The 22,671-nt window shown below is 40.5% G+C and overlaps 1 protein-coding gene across 1 annotated transcript; it reads left to right on the forward strand.

Annotated features, from left to right (window-relative positions):
* Window positions 1-1,009: 1,009 nt before the first annotated feature.
* LOC115385754 (class I histocompatibility antigen, F10 alpha chain-like) lies at window positions 1,010-22,406 on the forward strand. The gene is made up of 7 exons (XM_030087829.1): window positions 1,010-1,166; window positions 3,031-3,297; window positions 17,973-18,251; window positions 18,450-18,764; window positions 21,468-21,569; window positions 21,699-21,716; window positions 21,858-22,406. Exons 1-7 carry the CDS (start codon window positions 1,112-1,114, stop codon window positions 21,920-21,922), a joined length of 1,101 nt encoding a protein of 366 aa, XP_029943689.1. The 5' UTR covers window positions 1,010-1,111; the 3' UTR covers window positions 21,923-22,406.
* The last annotated feature ends 265 nt before the right edge of the window (window positions 22,407-22,671 follow it).

Consider the following 22,671-nt stretch of genomic DNA (forward strand, 5'->3'; position numbering starts at 1 on the left):
TTTTTGATATGTTTCTTAAATGTCATGATTGTTTTAGACTCTTTGATTTCCTGTTCCAGAGCATCCCATAAGTTCACTCCTTTCACCACAATGTTTCTTTCTTTGGTTTTGGTTCTGGATCTGGGTTTTTTGAACACGTCTGTTCCTTTAAGATTGTATCTCCTGGTTCTTATTTCAATATATTCTGAAGCTTTACAGGCAATAAATTCCACTTTGCCTCATACATTATTTTTAGGATGCTTCAATCAACAATATCAGGAAATTTCAAAGCTTTCAGTTTAATAAATAATGGATTAGACGCTCTCGATAATGACTGTTTGTAATTCTCCTTATAGCCTTTTCTGTAGTGTGAATATTGTCTGTAAGTCAGTTTTCCATGCCGTGCCCCACACTTCAACACAACACATGAGATCAGGTCAAATCAGTGTGTTATACAGTGTTAATAAAGCACAACTGTTCAGAAAAAACTTGACTCTGTGTCACAGAAATGTCTTTCCCAAGATTCCCTTTGGTGTCATTAATGTGAGATTTCTTCTTCAGATCCTCATCAGTCATCACTGCCAAGAAGCTGGTTTCTGTTCCACCATGTATGGATGGATATTTAGAGGTTATGCACACACACACACACACACACACACACACACACACACACACACACACACACACACACACATCATACACACCAAATAGCTTACTCATTAGTTTAGTTTCTTTTTGTTTTTTTGTTTTGTTTTGTTTTATGGGTTTTTTGTTTTGCTTCCTCTGTTTTCTGTCCTGCTGCTTGTCTCTGTCTCTCTATTGTTTGTTCGTTTTTGCAATCAAGAAAAAAAAGCAGAGCTGTGTGTCATCAGCTGCAGAGTGAAAGCTGACAGGCTCATCACGTGACTTCCCAGAAACAAGCAGCAGCTCTTCCCTCCCTGTCCACCGGGGGCGCTCTAACACCGCTGCTGCTCAGACGGTCTCCTAACCTGACTGAGTGTCTTCCACCCAGCAACTCTCACTCTGAATTGTCATTGGCTCCAGCAGCTTCCTCCTCCCTCTTGGTTTCCTTCTTCTTCAGCTCAGACGCTCAAAGTGTTTCAGTGAGAGAAGAAAGAGAGGACAGGTGAACATGCAGCTCTTCCTGGCTCTCTGCTTTCTGCTGGGAATCCCCAGCGGGGCTCCAGGTAGGATTCCAGCTTTCTAGAGTCTCTTCAGAGCTTCAGTCAACAATCTGTCTCCTCTGGATCATCAGCTTTTAGTGTCTCGTTGTTTGATTCCTCATCCTTTCTCTCTGGGATGTTGAACTCCTGTCCGCGCTCATTCAGACTGCTTGGTTTGAAAAGAACTGCCAGCTTTGTTGGACATTTTGAATCTTTGTTCACTTCAAAAAAGAAGAAGTGTGTTCAGGTGTGATGAGTTCCTGCGGTAAAGCCATCCCCCTGTGAAAAAAACGAAGTGCCGCGGTGCGCACTTACACTCGGCATTACGGTAACAGCGCAGGCAGGCACATGTCACTGTATAACTGGATTTATAAATATAAAAAGTAAGGGCCAAAGTAAGAGCCCTCCAAAAACACCACTTCTGGGATTGTATTTCCACTAATTCTACAAAAAAAAAAAAAACTGTGAAAAGCAACATCAGATTGCTCTGAAGTTTGGTGAGTGACATCGTGGGAAGGTCTGCTGTGGTCCTGAGGTGAAATGGTTTGTGGATATCAGAGGGATTTTTTTATGTGATTTTTTTAAATCGGTGAGAAAAAATCGCAAAATTTATGTTTTTGGAGGGCTCTTACTTTGAAATGCAACTTCAGATTGATCTGAAGTTTGGTGAGTGACATTGTGGGAAGGTCTGCTGTCATCCTGAGGTGAAATGGTTTGTGGATATCAGAGGGATTTTTTATATTTATAAATCCAGTTATACAGTGACATGTGCTGTTACCGTAATGCCTAGTGTAAGCGCGCACCGCGGCACTTCGTTTTTTTCACAGGGGGATGGCTTTACCGCAGTGATGAGTTCCTGGATGTGGAGAGAATGTTCTCAGCTGGAGGCAGAATCTCCACTGCAGAGAAGTTCTGAGCCTCTTCTGACTGAAACACTAAATGCTGTCTGAGTTTCCAGCAGCAGAAAGAGTTTCTCTCTCTTCTCACCGTCCATCATTCTGGATCTCTGACGGTTTGTTCCAGAAAGTGTCTCCATGTCTGTTCTCCACGGCTCTCTGCTGGAATTCTGGGAAATTGCGTCTGATTTTCCAAAGTAATCCTGCTCAGTAATCCCTGTTTTGATCAGATATCCCTGTAATGAGATTACATTTATGTACTGTAACAGATTCCAGTTCCATTGTTTGTATCCTGATGACGTCACGCCGTTCAGTTCAGTTCAGTTTGATTCGTCCAACATTTCAAAACGGCTCCAGTTGAACCAAAGAGCTTCACAGAAGGTCAAAAGGAAGAAGAAATGAAAAAGGCTGAGCTGAACATATTTCTAACAGATCAGACCAATCAGACTCCAGATGTTCTCCAGTCCAGCTGCTGCTGACAGCCTGAGAGGAGAGGAGGGTTTCAGTCTGGACCTGAACTGTCCTCCAGACTGAGGCTGGAGCTGAATGGAGTTTAGTTTCATGGAGGAACCTGACTGAGTGTCTTCCACCCAGCAACACTCACTCTGAATTCTCATTGGTTCAAACAGCTTCAGCCTCTTCTGGCTCCTTTCATTTCCTGCTTCTTCTTCTCCACATGAAGAACAGTGACTTGTGTTTCTGCTGCTGGTAGAAGTGAGTTTCTAGTGAGCTGGAATCAGTCAGTGAGTTGAAGAGTTGATCAGTGAGAAGAAAGTGAGCTTTGATTGGTCTCATCAAGTGTTTCCAACCAGAGGAAGTGAAGAAAAGAGTGAAGAGATGCTCTTTGAATCTCATGGATTCAGGCTTTAAAGCAGCTCAACACTTTACACAAGAAAAGGAAGAAGCAGCCAGATCAGAGGGAAACAGCAAATGTCCAATCAGGCTGGACTGTCAGTGTTATTGATTGATTTACTCTCTTCTCTTTCTTCCAGAAATTCACTCTCTCAAGTATTTCCTGACTGCTTCAACTCAAGTTCCGAACTTTCCAGAGTATGTTGAAGTTGGTTTGGTGGATGAACATCAGATCACTCACTTCGACAGCAACACCCAAAGATTTGTGCTCAAACAGGACTGGATGAATCAAGTTACAGAAGAACTTTCAACATACTCGGAGAGAGAGACTCAAAGGAATCTGGCAACTCAGCAGTCCTTCAAAGGAAACATCGAGATTGCGAAGGAACGATTCAACCAAACTGGAGGTTTGATTGAACTTTGTCTTTTTTCCTGATCCTGTCTTCACTGAGTCCACACACACACACACACACACACACACACACACACACACACACACACACACACACACACACACACACACACACACACGCACACAGCTTGCTGGTCAGGTCAGATCCAGTCCTCCTCCAGTAGAATCAAAGCAGATCCATAGAGAAATGTGAGAGCTGCTTTGTGAAATTCAAAGTAACTTTTTCCAAACAGAGTTTGAATGAAAACTCCCAGTTTGTCTCTTGTTCTTTGAGCTTTGAGTCAGCAGCAGCAGCAGCAGCAGCAGCAGCAGCAGCAGCAGCAGGGGTGAAGTGGTTAGCACTGTCCCCTCACAGCAGGAGGACCTGGGTTGGATTCCTTTCTCTCCTCAGACTTTCTCCCAGCTCAGTGTGATGCTCACACACTCCATTCAGGCTGCTGATTGTTGACAGGAAGCAGATCAATATGTCCCACTGATCCTGAGTCAGCGTCAGCAGCCCGTTAGCTCCAGCAGCTGCTCAGCAAGGAGCTAACGGGCTGCTGAGCAACCAGGCTAACCTTCAGCTAGCTGCTGAAAGGAGCTAGCTTCAGCTAGCTGGTTAGCTAAACTAGCTTCAATGTCAGCTAGCTGGTTAGCTAAACTAGCTTCAGTGTCAGCTAGCTTGTTAGCTAAACTAGCTTCAATGTCAGCTAGCTTGTTAGCTAAACTAGCTTCAATGTCAGCTAGCTTGTTAGCTAAACTAGCTTCAATGTCAGCTAGCTGGTTAGCTAAACTAGCTTCAATGTCAGCTAGCTTGTTAGCTAAACTAGCTTCAATGTCAGCTAGCTTGTTAGCTAAACTAGCTTCAATGTCAGCTAGCTTGTTAGCTAAACTAGCTTCAATGTCAGCTAGCTTGTTAGCTAAACTAGCTTCAATGTCAGCTAGCTGGTTAGCTAAACTAGCTTCAATGTCAGCTAGCTGGTTAGCTAAACTAGCTTCAATGTCAGCTAGCTTGTTAGCTAAACTAGCTTCAATGTCAGCTAGCTTGTTAGCTAAACTAGCTTCAATGTCAGCTAGCTGGTTAGCTAAACTAGCTTCAATGTCAGCTAGCTGGTTAGCTAAACTAGCTTCAATGTCAGCTAGCTGGTTAGCTAAACTAGCTTCAATGTCAGCTAGCTGGTTAGCTAAACTAGCTTCAATGTCAGCTAGCTTGTTAGCTAAACTAGCTTCAATGTCAGCTAGCTTGTTAAAGAAGCTCAAAGGTCAGAAACTTGTTAAATAACCGAGCTTTAACATCTGCAGCATGTTACATAACCTAGCTTAAACAGCAGTTAGCTTGGTCAGAAAGCTAGCTTAAACATCTGCTAGCTTGTTAAAAAACTAGCTAAACATCTGCTAGCTTGATAAAAATCTAGCTTAAACATCGTTGACCTTGTTAAAAACAAGCTTGAATGTGTGCTAGCTTCATAAATAACTAGCTAACCATCTGTTAGCTTGTTAAAAACCAGCTAAAAAAATCTGTTACCTTGTTAAAAACTAGCTTAAAAATCTGCTAGCTTATTTAAAACTAGCTAAATATCCGCTACATTGATATAAAAAACTAGCTAAACATCTGTCAGCTTGATTAAAAAAACTAGCTTAAACATCTGCTAGCTTGTTAAAAAACTAGCTTAAACGTCTACTGGCTTGATAAAAAAAACTAGCTTCAACGTCTGCTAGCTTGATAAAAAAACTAGCTTAAACATCTGCTAGGTTGATAAAAATTAGCTTAAAGATCAGCTAGCTTGTTAAAAAAAACTAGCTTAAACATCTGTTAGCTTGTTAAAAAAACTAGCTTAAACATCTGTTAGCTTGTTAAAAAACTAGCTTAAACATCTGCTAGCTTGTTAAAAAAACTAGCTTAAACGTCTGCTAGCTTGTTAAAAACTAGCTTAAACGTCTACTAGCTTGATAAAAAAAACTAGCTTGAACGTCTGCGAGCTTGATAAAAAAAACTAGCTTAAACATCTGCTAGGTTGATAAAAATTAGCTTAAAGATCAGCTAGCTTGTTAAAAACTTGCTTGATAAAAAAAACTAGCTTAAACATCTGCTAGGTTGATAAAAATTAGCTTAAAGATCAGCTAGCTTGTTAAAAACTAGCTTAAACATCTGTTAGCTTGTTAAAAAACTAGCTTAAACATCTGCTAGCTTGTTAAAAAACTAGCTTAAACATCTGCTAGCTTGTTAAAAACTAGCTTAAACGTCTGCTAGCTTGATAAAAATTAGCTTAAAGATCAGCTAGCTTGTTAAAAACTAGCTTAAACATCTGCTAGCTTGTTAAAAAAAACTAGCTTAAACATCTTTGACCTTGTTAAAAACTAGCTTGAATGTCTGCTAGCTTCATAAAAAACTAGCTAACCATCTGTTAGCTTGTTAAAAACTAGCTAAAAAAATCTGTTACCTTGTTAAAAAACTAGCTTAAACATCTGCTAGCTTGTTAAAAACTAGCTTAAAAATCTGCAAGCTTATTTAAAACTAGCTAAATATCCGCTACATTGATATAAAAAACTAGCTAAACATCTGTTAGGTTGATTAAAAAAACTAGCTTAAACATCTGCTAGCTTGTTAAAAAACTAGCTTAAACGTCTGCTAGATTGATAAAAATTAGCTTAAAGATCAGCTACCTTGTTAAAAACTAGCTTAAACATCTGTTAGCTTGTTAAAAAACTAGCTTAAACGTCTGCTAGCTTGTTAAAAAAACTAGCTTAAACGTCTGCTAGCTTGTTAAAAAACTAGCTTAAACATCTGCTAGCTTGTTAAAAACTAGCTTAAACGTCTGCTAGCTTGATAAAAATTAGCTTAAAGATCAGGTATCTTGTTGAAAAACTCGCTAACCATCTGCTAGCTTGTTAAAAACTAGCTTAAACATCTGCTAGCTTGATAAAAATTATCTTAAAGATCAGCTAGCTTGTTAAAAACTAGCTTAAACATCTGCTAGCTTGATAAAAAAAAACTAGCTTAAACATCCGCTAGCATGTTAAAAAACTAGCTTAAACATCGACTAGCTTGATAAAAAAAACTAGCTTGAACATCTGCTAGCTTGTTAAAAAAAACTAGCTTAAACATCTTTGACCTTGTTAAAAACTAGCATGAATGTCTGCCAGCTTGTTAAAAACTAGCTGAAACATCTGCTAGCTTGTTAGAAACTAGCTTCAAAATCTGCTGGCTTATTTAAAACTAGCTAAATGTCCGCTACATTGATATAAAAAACTAGCTAAACATCTGTCAGCTTGATTAAAAAAAAACTAGCTTAAACATCTGCTAGCTTGTTAAAAACTAGCTAAACATCTGCTAGCTTGATAAAAAAAACTAGCTAAAAATCTGTTAGCTTGATAAAAAAAACTAGGTTAAACATCTGCTAGCTTGTTAAAAACCTAGCTAAACATCTGTTAGCTTGATAAAAACTAGCTTAAACATCTGTTAGCTTGATAAAAACTAGCTTAAACATCTGCTAGCTTGATAAAAATACTAGCTTGAACATCTGCTAGCTTGTAAAAAAAACTAGCTTAAACATCTGCTAGCTTGTTAAAAACTAGCTAAACATCTGCTAGCTTGATAAAAAAAACTAGCTAAAACTCTGTTAGCTTGATTAAAAAACTAGCTTAAACATCTGCTAGCTTGTTAAAAATTAGCTTAAAGATCAGCTAGCTTGTTAAATACTAGCTTAAACATCTGCTAGCTTGTTAAAAACTAGCTTAAAAAGTTTGCTAACTTGTTAAAAAACTAGCTTAAACATCTGCTAGCTTCTTAAAAATTAGCTTAAAGATCAGCTAGCTTGTTAAAAAACGAGCTGAAACATCTGCTAGCTTGATAAACAACTAGCTAACCATCTGCTAGCTTGATAAAAAAAACTAACTTAAACATCTTTGACCCTGTTAAAAAAAAGCTTGAATGTCTGCTAGCTTCATAAATAACTAGCTAACCATCTGTTAGCTTGTTAAAAACCAGCTAAAAAAATGTTACCTTGTTAAAAACTAGCTTAAAAATCTGCTAGCTTATTTAAAACTAGCTAAATATCTGCTACATTGATATAAAAAACTAGCTAAACATCTGTCAGCTTGATTAAAAAAACTAGCTTAAACATCTGCTAGCTTGTTAAAAAACTAGCTTAAACGTCTACTAGCTTGATAAAAAAAAACTAGCTTGAACGTCTGCTAGCTTGATAAAAAAACTAGCTTAAACATCTGCTAGGTTGATAAAAAATTAGCTTAAAGATCAGCTAGCTTGTTAAAAAAAACTAGCTTAAACATCTGTTAGCTTGTAAAAAAACTAGCTTAAACATCTGTTAGCTTGTTAAAAAAACTAGCTTAAACATCTGCTAGCTTGTTAAAAAAACTAGCTTAAACATCTGCTAGCTTGTTAAAAAAAACTAGCTTAAACATCTTTGACCTTGTTAGAAACTAGCATGAATGTCTGCTAGCTTCATAAAAAACTAGCTAACCATCTGTTACCTTGTTAAAAAACTAGCTAAACATCTGCTAGCTTGATAAAAAAAAAACTAGCTAAAAATCTGTTAGCTTGATAAAAAAAACCAGGTTAAACATCTGCTAGCTTGTTAAAAACCTAGCTAAACAGCTGTTAGCTTGATAAAAACTAGCTTAAACATCTGCTAGCTTGATAAAAATACTAGCTTGAACATCTGCTAGCTTGTAAAAAAAACTAGCTTAAACATCTGCTAGCTTGTTAAAAACTAGCTAAACATCTGCTAGCTTGATAAAAAAAACTAGCTAAAACTCTGTTAGCTTGATTAAAATTAAAACTAGCTAAATGTCCGCTACATTGATATAAAAAACTAGCTAAACATCTGTCAGCTTGATTAAAAAAAACTAGCTTAAACATCTTTGACCCTGTTAAAAAAAAGCTTGAATGTCTGCTAGCTTCATAAATAACTAGCTAACCATCTGTTAGCTTGTTAAAAACCAGCTAAAAAAATGTTACCTTGTTAAAAACTAGCTTAAAAATCTGCTAGCTTATTTAAAACTAGCTAAATATCTGCTACATTGATATAAAAAACTAGCTAAACATCTGTTAGCTTGATTAAAATTAAAACTAGCTAAATGTCCGCTACATTGATATAAAAAACTAGCTTAAACGTCTTCTAGCTTGATAAAAAAAACTAGCTTAAACATCTTTGACCCTGTTAAAAAAAAGCTTGAATGTCTGCTAGCTTCATAAATAACTAGCTAACCATCTGTTAGCTTGTTAAAAACCAGCTAAAAAAATGTTACCTTGTTAAAAACTAGCTTAAAAATCTGCTAGCTTATTTAAAACTAGCTAAATATCTGCTACATTGATATAAAAAACTAGCTAAACATCTGTCAGCTTGATTAAAAAAACTAGCTTAAACATCTGCTAGCTTGTTAAAAAACTAGCTTAAACGTCTACTAGCTTGATAAAAAAAAACTAGCTTGAACGTCTGCTCGCTTGATAAAAAAAACTAGCTTAAACATCTGCTAGGTTGATAAAAAATTAGCTTAAAGATCAGCTAGCTTGTTAAAAAAAACTAGCTTAAACATCTGTTAGCTTGTAAAAAAACTAGCTTAAACATCTGTTAGCTTGTTAAAAAAACTAGCTTAAACATCTGCTAGCTTGTTAAAAAAACTAGCTTAAACATCTGCTAGCTTGTTAAAAAAAACTAGCTTAAACATCTTTGACCTTGTTAAAAACTAGCATGAATGTCTGCTAGCTTCATAAAAAACTAGCTAACCATCTGTTACCTTGTTAAAAAACTAGCTAAACATCTGCTAGCTTGATAAAAAAAAAAACTAGCTAAAAATCTGTTAGCTTGATAAAAAAAACCAGGTTAAACATCTGCTAGCTTGTTAAAAACCTAGCTAAACAGCTGTTAGCTTGATAAAAACTAGCTTAAACATCTGCTAGCTTGATAAAAATACTAGCTTGAACATCTGCTAGCTTGTAAAAAAAAACTAGCTTAAACATCTGCTAGCTTGTTAAAGAAGCTTGCTAAACATCTGCTAGCATGTTAAAGAAGCTAGCTAAACATCTGCTAGCATGCTAAAGAAGCTAGCTAAACATCTGCTAGCATGTTAAAGAAGCTAGCTAAACATCTGCTAGCATGTTAAAGAAGCTAGCTAAACATCTGCTAGCATGCTAAAGAAGCTAGCTAAACATCTGCTAGCATGTTAAAGAAGCTAGCTAAACATCTGCTAGCATGCTAAAGAAGCTAGCTAAACATCTGCTAGCATGTTAAAGAAGCTAGCTAAACATCTGCTAGCATGCTAAAGAAGCTAGCTAAACATCTGCTAGCATGTTAAAGAAGCTAGCTAAACATCTGCTAGCATGTTAAAGAAGCTAGCTAAACATCTGCTAGCATGTTAAAGAAGCTAGCTAAACATCTGCTAGCATGTTAAAGAAGCTAGCTAAACATCTGCTAGCATGTTAAAGAAGCTAGCTAAACATCTGCTAGCATGCTAAAGAAGCTAGCTAAACATCTGCTAGCATGTTAAAGAAGCTAGCTAAACATCTGCTAGCATGTTAAAGAAGCTAGCTAAACATCTGCTAGCATGTTAAAGAAGCTAGCTAAACATCTGCTAGCATGTTAAAGAAGCTAGCTAAACATCTGCTAGCATGTTAAAGAAGCTAGCTAAACATCTGCTAGCATGTTAAAGAAGCTAGCTAAACACCTGCTAGCATGCTAAAGAAGCTAGCTAAACATCTGCTAGCATGCTAAAGAAGCTAGCTAAACATCTGCTAGCATGTTAAAGGAGCTAGCTAAACATCTGCTAGCATGTTAAAGAAGCTAGCTAAACATCTGCTAGCATGTTAAAGAAGCTAGCTAAACATCTGCTAGCATGTTAAAGAAGCTAGCTAAACATCTGCTAGCATGTTAAAGAAGCTAGCTAAACATCTGCTAGCAGGTTAAAGAAGCTAGCTAAACATCTGCTAGCATGTTAAAGAAGCTAGCTAAACATCTGCTAGCATGTTAAAGAAGCTAGCTAAACATCTGCTAGCATGTTAAAGAAGCTAGCTAAACATCTGCTAGCATGTTAAAGAAGCTAGCTAAACATCTGCTAGCAGGTTAAAGAAGCTAGCTAAACATCTGCTAGCATGTTAAAGAAGCTAGCTAAACATCTGCTAGCAGGTTAAAGAAGCTAGCTAAACATCTGCTAGCATGTTAAAGAAGCTAGCTAAACATCTGCTAGCATGTTAAAGAAGCTAGCTAAACATCTGCTAGCATGTTAAAGAAGCTAGCTAAACATCTGCTAGCATGTTAAAGAAGCTAGCTAAACATCTGCTAGCATGTTAAAGAAGCTAGCTAAACATCTGCTAGCATGTTAAAGAAGCTAGCTAAACATCTGCTAGCATGCTAAAGAAGCTAGCTAAACATCTGCTAGCAGGTTAAAGAAGCTAGCTAAACATCTGCTAGCATGTTAAAGAAGCTAGCTAAACATCTGCTAGCATGTTAAAGAAGCTAGCTAAACATCTGCTAGCATGTTAAAGAAGCTAGCTAAACATCTGCTAGCATGTTAAAGAAGCTAGCTAAACATCTGCTAGCATGTTAAAGAAGCTAGCTAAACATCTGCTAGCATGTTAAAGAAGCTAGCTAAACATCTGCTAGCATGTTAAAGAAGCTAGCTAAACACCTGCTAGCATGCTAAAGAAGCTAGCTAAACATCTGCTAGCATGCTAAAGAAGCTAGCTAAACATCTGCTAGCATGTTAAAGGAGCTAGCTAAACATCTGCTAGCATGTTAAAGAAGCTAGCTAAACATCTGCTAGCATGTTAAAGAAGCTAGCTAAACATCTGCTAGCATGTTAAAGAAGCTAGCTAAACATCTGCTAGCATGTTAAAGAAGCTAGCTAAACATCTGCTAGCATGTTAAAGAAGCTAGCTAAACATCTGCTAGCATGTTAAAGAAGCTAGCTAAACATCTGCTAGCAGGTTAAAGAAGCTAGCTAAACATCTGCTAGCATGTTAAAGAAGCTAGCTAAACATCTGCTAGCATGTTAAAGAAGCTAGCTAAACATCTGCTAGCATGTTAAAGAAGCTAGCTAAACATCTGCTAGCAGGTTAAAGAAGCTAGCTAAACATCTGCTAGCATGTTAAAGAAGCTAGCTAAACATCTGCTAGCAGGTTAAAGAAGCTAGCTAAACATCTGCTAGCATGTTAAAGAAGCTAGCTAAACATCTGCTAGCATGTTAAAGAAGCTAGCTAAACATCTGCTAGCATGTTAAAGAAGCTAGCTAAACATCTGCTAGCATGTTAAAGAAGCTAGCTAAACATCTGCTAGCATGTTAAAGAAGCTAGCTAAACATCTGCTAGCATGTTAAAGAAGCTAGCTAAACATCTGCTAGCATGCTAAAGAAGCTAGCTAAACATCTGCTAGCAGGTTAAAGAAGCTAGCTAAACATCTGCTAGCATGTTAAAGAAGCTAGCTAAACATCTGCTAGCATGTTAAAGAAGCTAGCTAAACATCTGCTAGCATGTTAAAGAAGCTAGCTAAACATCTGCTAGCATGTTAAAGAAGCTAGCTAAACATCTGCTAGCATGTTAAAGAAGCTAGCTAAACATCTGCTAGCATGTTAAAGAAGCTAGCTAAACATCTGCTAGCATGTTAAAGAAGCTAGCTAAACATCTGCTAGCATGTTAAAGAAGCTAGCTAAACATCTGCTAGCATGTTAAAGAAGCTAGCTAAACATCTGCTAGCATGTTAAAGAAGCTAGCTAAACATCTGCTAGCATGTTAAAGAAGCTAGCTAAACATCTGCTAGCATGTTAAAGAAGCTAGCTAAACATCTGCTAGCATGCTAAAGAAGCTAGCTAAACATCTGCTAGCAGGTTAAAGAAGCTAGCTAAACATCTGCTAGCATGTTAAAGAAGCTAGCTAAACATCTGCTAGCATGTTAAAGAAGCTAGCTAAACATCTGCTAGCATGTTAAAGAAGCTAGCTAAACATCTGCTAGCATGTTAAAGAAGCTAGCTAAACATCTGCTAGCATGTTAAAGAAGCTAGCTAAACATCTGCTAGCATGTTAAAGAAGCTAGCTAAACATCTGCTAGCATGTTAAAGAAGCTAGCTAAACACCTGCTAGCATGCTAAAGAAGCTAGCTAAACATCTGCTAGCATGCTAAAGAAGCTAGCTAAACATCTGCTAGCATGTTAAAGGAGCTAGCTAAACATCTGCTAGCATGTTAAAGAAGCTAGCTAAACATCTGCTAGCATGTTAAAGAAGCTAGCTAAACATCTGCTAGCATGTTAAAGAAGCTAGCTAAACATCTGCTAGCATGTTAAAGAAGCTAGCTAAACATCTGCTAGCATGTTAAAGAAGCTAGCTAAACATCTGCTAGCATGTTAAAGAAGCTAGCTAAACATCTGCTAGCAGGTTAAAGAAGCTAGCTAAACATCTGCTAGCATGTTAAAGAAGCTAGCTAAACATCTGCTAGCATGTTAAAGAAGCTAGCTAAACATCTGCTAGCATGTTAAAGAAGCTAGCTAAACATCTGCTAGCAGGTTAAAGAAGCTAGCTAAACATCTGCTAGCATGTTAAAGAAGCTAGCTAAACATCTGCTAGCAGGTTAAAGAAGCTAGCTAAACATCTGCTAGCATGTTAAAGAAGCTAGCTAAACATCTGCTAGCATGTTAAAGAAGCTAGCTAAACATCTGCTAGCATGTTAAAGAAGCTAGCTAAACATCTGCTAGCATGTTAAAGAAGCTAGCTAAACATCTGCTAGCATGTTAAAGAAGCTAGCTAAACATCTGCTAGCATGTTAAAGAAGCTAGCTAAACATCTGCTAGCATGCTAAAGAAGCTAGCTAAACATCTGCTAGCAGGTTAAAGAAGCTAGCTAAACATCTGCTAGCATGTTAAAGAAGCTAGCTAAACATCTGCTAGCATGTTAAAGAAGCTAGCTAAACATCTGCTAGCATGTTAAAGAAGCTAGCTAAACATCTGCTAGCATGTTAAAGAAGCTAGCTAAACATCTGCTAGCATGTTAAATGGTTCTGTAGTGATTGAGAAATGTCTCCTGATCTCTCAGGGCTTCTCAACATGGAGATTTTCAATCTAAACGCTCCGTCTTTTCTCTTTTTTTTCCTCTCTATCTATTTAGCTAATTGGTTTGTTGAGCCGCTGTCAGAATCTCAGGATTAAATTCCCGTGACGTCGCTGCTGCAGCACAGAGCCTGTCAACGTTGTTGTTTTTTGTTGTTGTTTGTTTTCACCTGTTGTTGAGACGAGCCGTGGCTCTGCTGGCAGGAGGCGGCGGCAGCTGCAGCTTCACAGCCGGATGTTCCGGCCCGGTCACACCGCCCCAGCTGTGCTGCAGCGTGCCTGGAGCGGGGAGGAAAGAATTCACCGCCGTTTAACAGAAGCCGTCCTCCGTTAAAGCCACGCCGTAAACGCCGGGCCCCCGCCGGCGTTACCGGGGGGGGCCCTCCTGCCGCTCCCAAAGTTTTGAGCTGCGCAAAATATTCCGAGCGGTGAGGAGCGTTGAATTTTCCGCCCCGGCAACGCTCGCCCCCGCTCCGCCGACGCCCGGTCCCAGTTCGGCGCCGCCAGACGCGAGTCGGTGGACGCTGGGGTCCGCCAGGCCGACGCAGTCTGGAACCAAATCTAAATACATAGAAATGAAAAAGTAGAACAGTATTTTTTCACAGTTGTGAACACGAGAACAGCCAAGACGTTCTGACAGACCGTTTGGCTTTTTAGAATTCTAATAAATCTGTTCAAATAATTCCCCCGTCCTCTAATTCTTTGACTTTTCCTAAATATGCGTCTTGCATGTTTTTCTGAAGCAAATCAGGTCCTAACAACGACACACAGAATATTCCAAAGCGTTCATCCCTCCACAAGATAAAGAAGACGCACTTCGCCTTGCTTGTTTCTGCTTTGATTTGCTTTGGTTCATATGCGGCGTCTGAACAGGGAGCGAGCTCTGACAGCAGACAATCAGACAGACGGCCAGAAATATCAACCAAACCCCCCAAAAAAAAGACGATAAAAAGAGGCAGAAGAGAAATAAGGTGGAAGAAGCGGAGACGTGTCGGACATCAGCGATCTGGACTGGAGTGAAGAGGAGGAAAGTTCAGAATCAGAGTCAGAACAGCCGCGGAACAAACAGCCAAACAAAAGTCGTCCTGCTGCCCCGAAAATAGCGACGACCTCCAGCTGCTGTTGGGTCCAGCAGAACCTGCAGTGGAGCATGAAGCGCTCAGCGCCACCTCCAGGTAGAGAGAATCACTGCAGGCTGCTGTCAGTTTACAACGACATCATAACAACATCAAATGCTGTAAAAAAATAAATAAATAAAGGAATGTAATAAAATGAAAGCCAGTAGAACACGGTATTGACAGCAGGAGCACTGCAGCGTCTCCAGAGGGGCCAGTTACAGATTCAGCTCAAATATTCTATCCTCCATCAAAGCTCAGCAAACCAAGTGTTTTTCGTTTCCACAAATGAATTTTAGAAGGAACATATTTTCTGAATGAATCCCTTTGTCCTGTGGAGCCTGCAGTCCCAGAACCCAATGAGCAGGGTGAGGACGGACCGTGTGCAGGTGTCCGTCCTGCTGCAGCCGGGGAGACTGATTTTACTCATTTTAATATGTTCCTGATTATTATTGACGGTTAATGATACAACTATTGTGTGTGTGTTGGTGTGTGTGTGCGTGTTTATCAGGGAAACCAGTGCGCAGAGTGTGAGAGGTGACGCTGCGCTAATGCGCTCTGTAAAAAGTTCAATACATTTTAAAACCTGATTTGAGGCATTAATAAAGCAGATATGCTCAAAACTTTGGGAGCGGCAGGAGGGCCCCCCCGGTAACGCCAGCGGGGGCCCAGCGTTTACGGCGTCGCTTTAACGGAGGACGACTTCTGTTAAACGGTGGAGAGCGGTGATGAATTGTTCTCAGCGCTCCAGGCACGCTGCAGCACAGCTGGGCGGTGTGACCGGGCCTGCAGCGAGCCAGCTGAGCCCTGAGACTCCTTCATGCTCCCAGACGGGAGAAGGAAGGTTGTTTTGTTGCTACCAGTCAGCGCCATTGTTCCTGCTCAACGTGGCTGTGGCAATGCGGTGTTGGCGACGGCCCATCATGCACCGCGGTGGGCTTCCTGACATCGCCATATTTCATTTTTGCGATGACCGCGACAGCCCTAATGCTAAAGAAGCTAGCTAAACATCTGCTAGCATGTTAAAGAAGCTAGCTAAACATCTGCTAGCATGCTAAAGAAGCTAGCTAAACATCTGCTAGCATGCTAAAGAAGCTAGCTAAACATCTGCTAGCATGTTAAAGAAGCTAGCTAAACATCTGCTAGCATGCTAAAGAAGCTAGCTAAACATCTGCTAGCATGTTAAAGAAGCTAGCTAAACATCTGCTAGCATGTTAAAGAAGCTAGCTAAACATCTGCTAGCATGCTAAAGAAGCTAGCTAAACATCTGCTAGCATGTTAAAGAAGCTAGCTAAACATCTGCTAGCATGTTAAAGAAGCTAGCTAAACATCTGCTAGCATGCTAAAGAAGCTAGCTAAACATCTGCTAGCATGTTAAAGAAGCTAGCTAAACATCTGCTAGCATGTTAAAGAAGCTAGCTAAACATCTGCTAGCATGCTAAAGAAGCTAGCTAAACATCTGCTAGCATGCTGAAGAAGCTAGCTAAACATCTGCTAGCATGTTAAAGAAGCTAGCTAAACATCTGCTAGCATGTTAAAGAAGCTAGCTAAGCATCTGCTAGCATGTTAAAGAAGCTAGCTAAACATCTGCTAGCATGCTGAAGAAGCTAGCTAAACATCTGCTAGCATGTTAAAGAAGCTAGCTAAACATCTGCTAGCATGTTAAAGAAGCTAGCTAAACATCTGCTAGCATGTTAAAGAAGCTAGCTAAACACCTGCTAGCATGTTAAAGAAGCTAGCTAAACACCTGCTAGCATGTTAAAGAAGCTAGCTAAACATCTGCTAGCATGTTAAAGAAGCTAGCTAAACATCTGCTAGCATGTTAAAGAAGCTAGCTAAACATCTGCTAGCATGCTAAAGAAGCTAGCTAAACATCTGCTAGCATGTTAAAGAAGCTAGCTAAACACCTGCTAGCATGCTAAAGAAGCTAGCTAAACATCTGCTAGCATGCTAAAGAAGCTAGCTAAACATCTGCTAGCATGTTAAAGAAGCTAGCTAAACATCTGCTAGCATGCTAAAGAAGCTAGCTAAACATCTGCTAGCATGTTAAAGAAGCTAGCTAAACATCTGCTAGCATGCTAAAGAAGCTAGCTAAACATCTGCTAGCATGTTAAAGAAGCTAGCTAAACACCTGCTAGCATGCTAAAGAAGCTAGCTAAACATCTGCTAGCATGCTAAAGAAGCTAGCTAAACATCTGCTAGCATGTTAAAGAAGCTAGCTAAACATCTGCTAGCATGCTAAAGAAGCTAGCTAAACATCTGCTAGCATGTTAAAGAAGCTAGCTAAACATCTGCTAGCATGTTAAAGAAGCTAGCTAAACATCTGCTAGCATGTTAAAGAAGCTAGCTAAACATCTGCTAGCATGTTAAAGAAGCTAGCTAAACATCTGCTAGCATGCTAAAGAAGCTAGCTAAACATCTGCTAGCATGTTAAAGAAGCTAGCTAAACACCTGCTAGCATGCTAAAGAAGCTAGCTAAACATCTGCTAGCATGCTAAAGAAGCTAGCTAAACATCTGCTAGCATGTTAAAGAAGCTAGCTAAACATCTGCTAGCATGCTAAAGAAGCTAGCTAAACATCTGCTAGCATGTTAAAGAAGCTAGCTAAACATCTGCTAGCATGCTAAAGAAGCTAGCTAAACATCTGCTAGCATGTTAAAGAAGCTAGCTAAACACCTGCTAGCATGCTAAAGAAGCTAGCTAAACATCTGCTAGCATGCTAAAGAAGCTAGCTAAACATCTGCTAGCATGTTAAAGAAGCTAGCTAAACATCTGCTAGCATGCTAAAGAAGCTAGCTAAACATCTGCTAGCATGTTAAAGAAGCTAGCTAAACATCTGCTAGCATGTTAAAGAAGCTAGCTAAACATCTGCTAGCATGTTAAAGAAGCTAGCTAAACATCTGCTAGCATGTTAAAGAAGCTAGCTAAACATCTGCTAGCATGTTAAAGAAGCTAGCTAAACATCTGCTAGCATGCTAAAGAAGCTAGCTAAACATCTGCTAGCATGTTAAAGAAGCTAGCTAAACACCTGCTAGCATGCTAAAGAAGCTAGCTAAACATCTGCTAGCATGCTAAAGAAGCTAGCTAAACATCTGCTAGCATGTTAAAGAAGCTAAATGAAATGTGAGGACGACACATTCCAGTCACATGAGAGCGTTGTGAAGTCGGGCTCAGACTGGAGGAAATCCAGAGTTTCTGTTGCTTCCTCACATCAATGTGAATCTCACTTCAAGACTTTTCAACAAAGTGTCCAAACATGTGACTGCAGCCATTCAGAACCTCACTTCATTGCCTTTGTCTTCAGTTCCACTGAACAAAGTTGCTGAATGAATCCAAACCACTGATTGATGATGAAAAAGCTGCGACGCGTCAACATGGAGCTGAATCCAGAAGAAATCCATCAAGTCAGAGTCCTGATCACACACCAACACTCACTCACTGTGTGTGTGTGTGTGTGTGTGTGTGTGTGTGTGTGTGTGTGTGTGTGTGTGTGTGTGTGTGTGTGTGTGTGTGTTTCTCTCTCTCAGGTCTTCATCTTGTCCAGTACATGTATGGTTGTGAATGGGACGATGAAACTGGTGAAGTGAACGGATATGAACAGTTCGGTTTTGATGGAGAAGATTTCCTCATTTATGACCTGAAGACAGAAACCTACATCGCTCCAGTTCAACAGGCTGTTCCCACCAAACACAACTGGGACAATGACAAAGCTCTGATAGCTTATACGAAAAACTACCTGACCACAGACTGTGTTGATTGGCTGAAGAAGTATGTGGAGTTTGGTCGGAGCTCACTGATGAGAAAAGGTAAAATGTTTGGAGTTTGTCTCTCAGCTTCTCTTCTTTCATGCTGCTCTCAGCATCTCCTCTCCTCTCTCCATCTGGCCTTCCTTCATCCCTCTTTCCATGGCCCGTCTCTTCCTGGCTGCAGTGGCTGACATGAGAGAGAAAGAGTGTAGAGAAGAATCCAGTAAAGTGTGAGGTGTCTTCCTGCTTGTTCTCCAGATCTTCCCTCAGTGTCTCTCCTCCAGAAGACTCCCTCCTCTCCGCTCACCTGCCACGCTACAGGTTTCTACCCCGACAGAGCCGACTTGTTCTGGAAGAAAGACGAGGAGGAGCTCCATGAGGACGTGGTCAAAGGAGAGATCCTCCCCAACCATGACGGGAGCTTCCAGATGAGCGTTGATCTGGATCTTTCAGGGCTCAAAGATGAAGACTGGGGGAGGTACAGCTGTGTGTTTCATCTGGCTGGAGGACAGGAAGTCTCCAAGAGACTGGACAAACGGGACATCAGGACCAACTGGAAGACAAATGATGGAGGTCAGAGACTCTTCATTTCACTCTCATTCTCTCCTGTGTCTTTTGTTCCGTTCTGATGTTTCTCTTTGTTGACAGCAGCTTCACTCCTATCAGTGTGTTTTTATCTGCTCAACAGTTCAAGAAGCTCAATAACTTCCTGCTTTTTCTGAGTTTCTCTTGAAAAGTTTTTCTCACCACCGTCCAGTTTTTCTGCTTGTTTTGGTTTTGATTCTCTGAATTCCTGTTTTCTGCTCACATCATTCCGTGACTCTGTGTCTGAGGAGCTCATCTGAAGAAGGAACAATCTGCTGTTTTTTTATTTTTATGTATGATTTATTTATGAAATTTGAACAGAAAAACAAGCAAGTGGATAACATCAGTATCAAGTGTCAAAGGCTTGCAGGAAAAAATATAAACCCACAGATACAAACAGATACATCTTAAATGTGGCGAGTAAATAAACCATCTCCACTGAGAGCAGTGATCAGAGCTGCTCCTGTTCTAACAACAGATCCAAGTGTTTTCTGAGATGGGCTCACAGGGCGTGGATGGAGAACCATGGTCTCAGGTCATGGGGTTGGTTCCAGTGTCAGTGACAAGACGTGGTGTAGAGAGGGGGGCCAGACTTTACCAGATATATCGTCACAGCCTCTGAGAGAATACTTCATTTTTTCCAACTTCATAAATGAAAACGTCTCTGAACTGAATGAAACAGCTGAAAGTGAATCAGAAACTGCATCCAGCATGCAGACAGTCCAGGGCGGGTGAGGAACATGAGGGGGGGTCAGCCGGGCCTGGATTCCATTCAGGACAGTTGGGATCTGCGCCTGGAAACATCCTTGCCAGCCTCCTTTCTGACCAGTGAACCCCAGGGACGACCTTCCATTGGACGATGCAGCGACGGGCGCAGATAGATGAGGAGTGGAGCCGCTTCAGAATACATGGCCTCCGTTCATCAGTAATGTCCACATCCAGCTCCTCCGGCCAGGTCAGACGGAGGAGATCAGGTGTTCCTGAACGTTTAGAAAGAAGATGATGGTTGAACTTTGAGGTTCCTCCCTTCAAAGAAGGCCCGATCTCCAGCATGGCGTCCATTATAGAGGCATCCGGAATGTTGGAAGAGTCAGGGAAGTGCTTGTTGATGAAGTCTGGAGCTTACAAATACCTAAAAAAGTGACAGTTGGACAAATTAAATTTGAATGATAACTGAGCAAATGAGGCCAAAATGCCCTCCACATAGAAATCCTTCACAGAGGCAAGTCTGTGGCTCTGCCACATCGAAATGATCCATCGATGAGTGATGGTGGAAACAGAGGCTTCAGATCCAACGGCGAGTGAAGAGGGATTCTCAGGAAACCAAAATGTTTCTTCACTTCAGCCCAGATTTGAAGGCAGTTTTTAACCATGACGTTGTCAGTATATGATGGAGGAGATCGTTTTGAGGGAAGACACAAAGGTGAGAGTAAAGAAGCTGAATCTCACGATGCCTCCTCCACTGGCAGCCAGGTCGGCCTCCCACCATTGCCACACCAGAGCAGCATTGTGGGAACATTTACAGACCAGTAATAGTACAGACAATCTGCCAATGCAAGACCGCCAGAGTCCTTGCTTTTCTGTAAGAAGGTTTTTCACTTTCTGGGAGGTTTTTTGTTCCACAGAAACTGTGAGATTGAACTGTCAAGAGACTGGAAACATTTTTGGGGGGATAAACATCAGAATGCTTTGAGAAAGATACAAAAATCTGGGTAATCCACTCATTTTGATCCAACTAATCCTGCCAGCCAAGGAGAGAGGTGTCACAGACCAACGGTGTTTATCTTGAGTGAGCAGCTCGAGCCTTGGGATGAAGTTCGCCTTATGGAGGTCAGAAAACTCCTTTGTTCTCTGAATCCCCAAATATTTGAAACTTTGCAGAGCAGGTTTAAAGGTAAACTAGTCAGCGGGTCGGACGTGGCAATGGGACTTACAGGGAAAACTTCACTGCTGTCCAGATTAAGTTTACAGCCAGATATCAGTCCGAAATGCTTCAAAGTATTCAAAATAGGAGGTATAGAGATATCTGGATCTGAAACAAAAAGCAGCAAATCATCTGCGTACAAGGACGCCTTGTGTACAAAACCACTCCTTGAAATGCCACACATGTTGCTCGCCCTGAGAGCTGCTGCCAGAGGCTCTGTGGCTGTGGCAAACAGCAGGGGGGGGGCAGCCAGCCCTGCCTGGTTCCACGACTAAGGGGAAATATTTAGAATGATCATTATTTGTACGTACACGTGCCAGTGGTGAGGAATATAACAACTGCACCCAGGGTATAAATTTACCACCAAAACCAAAACGCTTTAAAGCGTAGAATAGAACGGGCCGCTCCACCCGATCAAAGGCCTTTTCTGGATCCATTGTGACGACAAAGTCCGAGTATTAGATGGAGAGGGCGAATATACGAGTTTAATAAGCATCTAACATTATGGTAGGAATGTCTTGTCTTAATTAAACCTGTCTGATCACAATTAATTACAGTGGCCATGATGGACTCAATTCGTTTTGCCAACATTTTTGCTGCCAGTTTAACAGCAGAAGAATCTGCTCTGATAACACAATCCACTGCTTCTGCTGTTTCTATGAGGCAGGAGAGGATTATTGATCAGGAGAGACGACCTCTGACAATCCATCTGGAATCTAGATGATGGAAACAGAGACTCTCCTCACTGACCAGATGTTTCTCTGCAGGGGTTAACATTGGAGCTGTTGTGGGAGGAGTGTTGGGAGCGATTGCTGTTGTGGTCCTGGCAGGCTTTGGATTCATCATCTACAAGAAGACACAACCTAAAGGTAAAGTAGAAACTCTCCTTTCCTCATCAGGATCATTGATGTGTGTGTGTTGAACCTGAAGGAGGATTTGGAGTGGAAAAGAGTGGTCGTCATGGTAACCTCCTCCCTCTTTCTCCTGCTGTTTTTCAGGTTCCAGAGGTACCAGCAGTGAGTACTTTCCTATTTCTTTTCATCAGGATGTTTCAGTGTTGTTTGATGTTCCTTTCTGTTGTTTCTGCCTTCAAGCTGACTTCTTGCTTTGGAACATGTTTCATGTGTTTCCAACAAGTTTTGCTCTTTGTTTTCTAGAATCTGACACTTCCTCTTCATCAGGAGAAGAAGCCATGCAGAGCATGTTAAAAACCTCTTCATGAAGGAAGAGTCCAGAGAGGCTCCAGTCATTGAGTCTGATGGAGCAAGAGCCAAAAGAAATGATGGAGAAGTTGCTGATTGCTCCACTTTGAGCTGCTCTCCAGGATGAAACATGAAATGAATGAGTTTCCATTTTCTTAATATCAGTGTGAAGTGATGAGGAGGAGGGGATTACGGTAATCCAGGTTGTCTTCACTAGATTAGAACTGATGTGTTGAGCGAGTTTCTCTCCTCCACTGATTTCCTCCTGACTAAACTATTGATCTGCTTCATTCACTTGTTGCTTCTCTTCACTTCCTTCTGATCTTTTCTTGGTTTTATTTGATCTCAGATGGTGAAATGTTTTCTTTGCAGAAACCAGGAGCTTTTTCCTTTAATGTGTCAGTTCCTCAGATTCATTGTTGGTTTCATGAGATGTTGTTTTTCTTTTTCAATCATATTTATGGTGTGTTTGAGCCTCTGAATAAAGTTCTCCATAATCCAGAATCCCTCAGTCTTCTAGTCTTATTTGGATTCATATTTTCTTGTTTTCTATCTTTACTGAGATTTCTAGTATTCTCAGTCAGTTACAAAGTGTTTCCTGAAGTGACTCCATGTAGAACAAAGAGTTTCCTGAAGTGACTCCAGGTTCTTCAGTTGTTGGTTGGTTGAGTGGAAGATGGAACTGGAACCCTCCACTGACCACAGCCAGAGGTTGGACCAGGAGATCTCCACTGTTTCTACTGCAGCAGCTCATCATGTCCACATCTGG

Source organism: Salarias fasciatus, unplaced genomic scaffold (assembly GCF_902148845.1).
Source record: "Salarias fasciatus unplaced genomic scaffold, fSalaFa1.1, whole genome shotgun sequence".
Classification (NCBI taxonomy): Eukaryota; Metazoa; Chordata; class Actinopteri; order Blenniiformes; family Blenniidae; genus Salarias; species Salarias fasciatus.

What these genes read in the sequence shown, in the direction of transcription:
- LOC115385754 (XM_030087829.1), top strand. Translation starts at nt 1,112, where the DNA reads ATGCAGCTCTTCCTGGCTCTCTGCTTTCTGCTGGGAATCCCCAGCGGG. An exon ending in GAGCTCACTGATGAGAAAAG is followed by an intron (nt 18,252 to 18,449) that starts GTAAAATGTTTG and finishes CTTGTTCTCCAG; the next exon opens with ATCTTCCCTCAGTGTCTCTC. An exon ending in CTGGAAGACAAATGATGGAG is followed by an intron (nt 18,765 to 21,467) that starts GTCAGAGACTCT and finishes GTTTCTCTGCAG; the next exon opens with GGGTTAACATTGGAGCTGTT.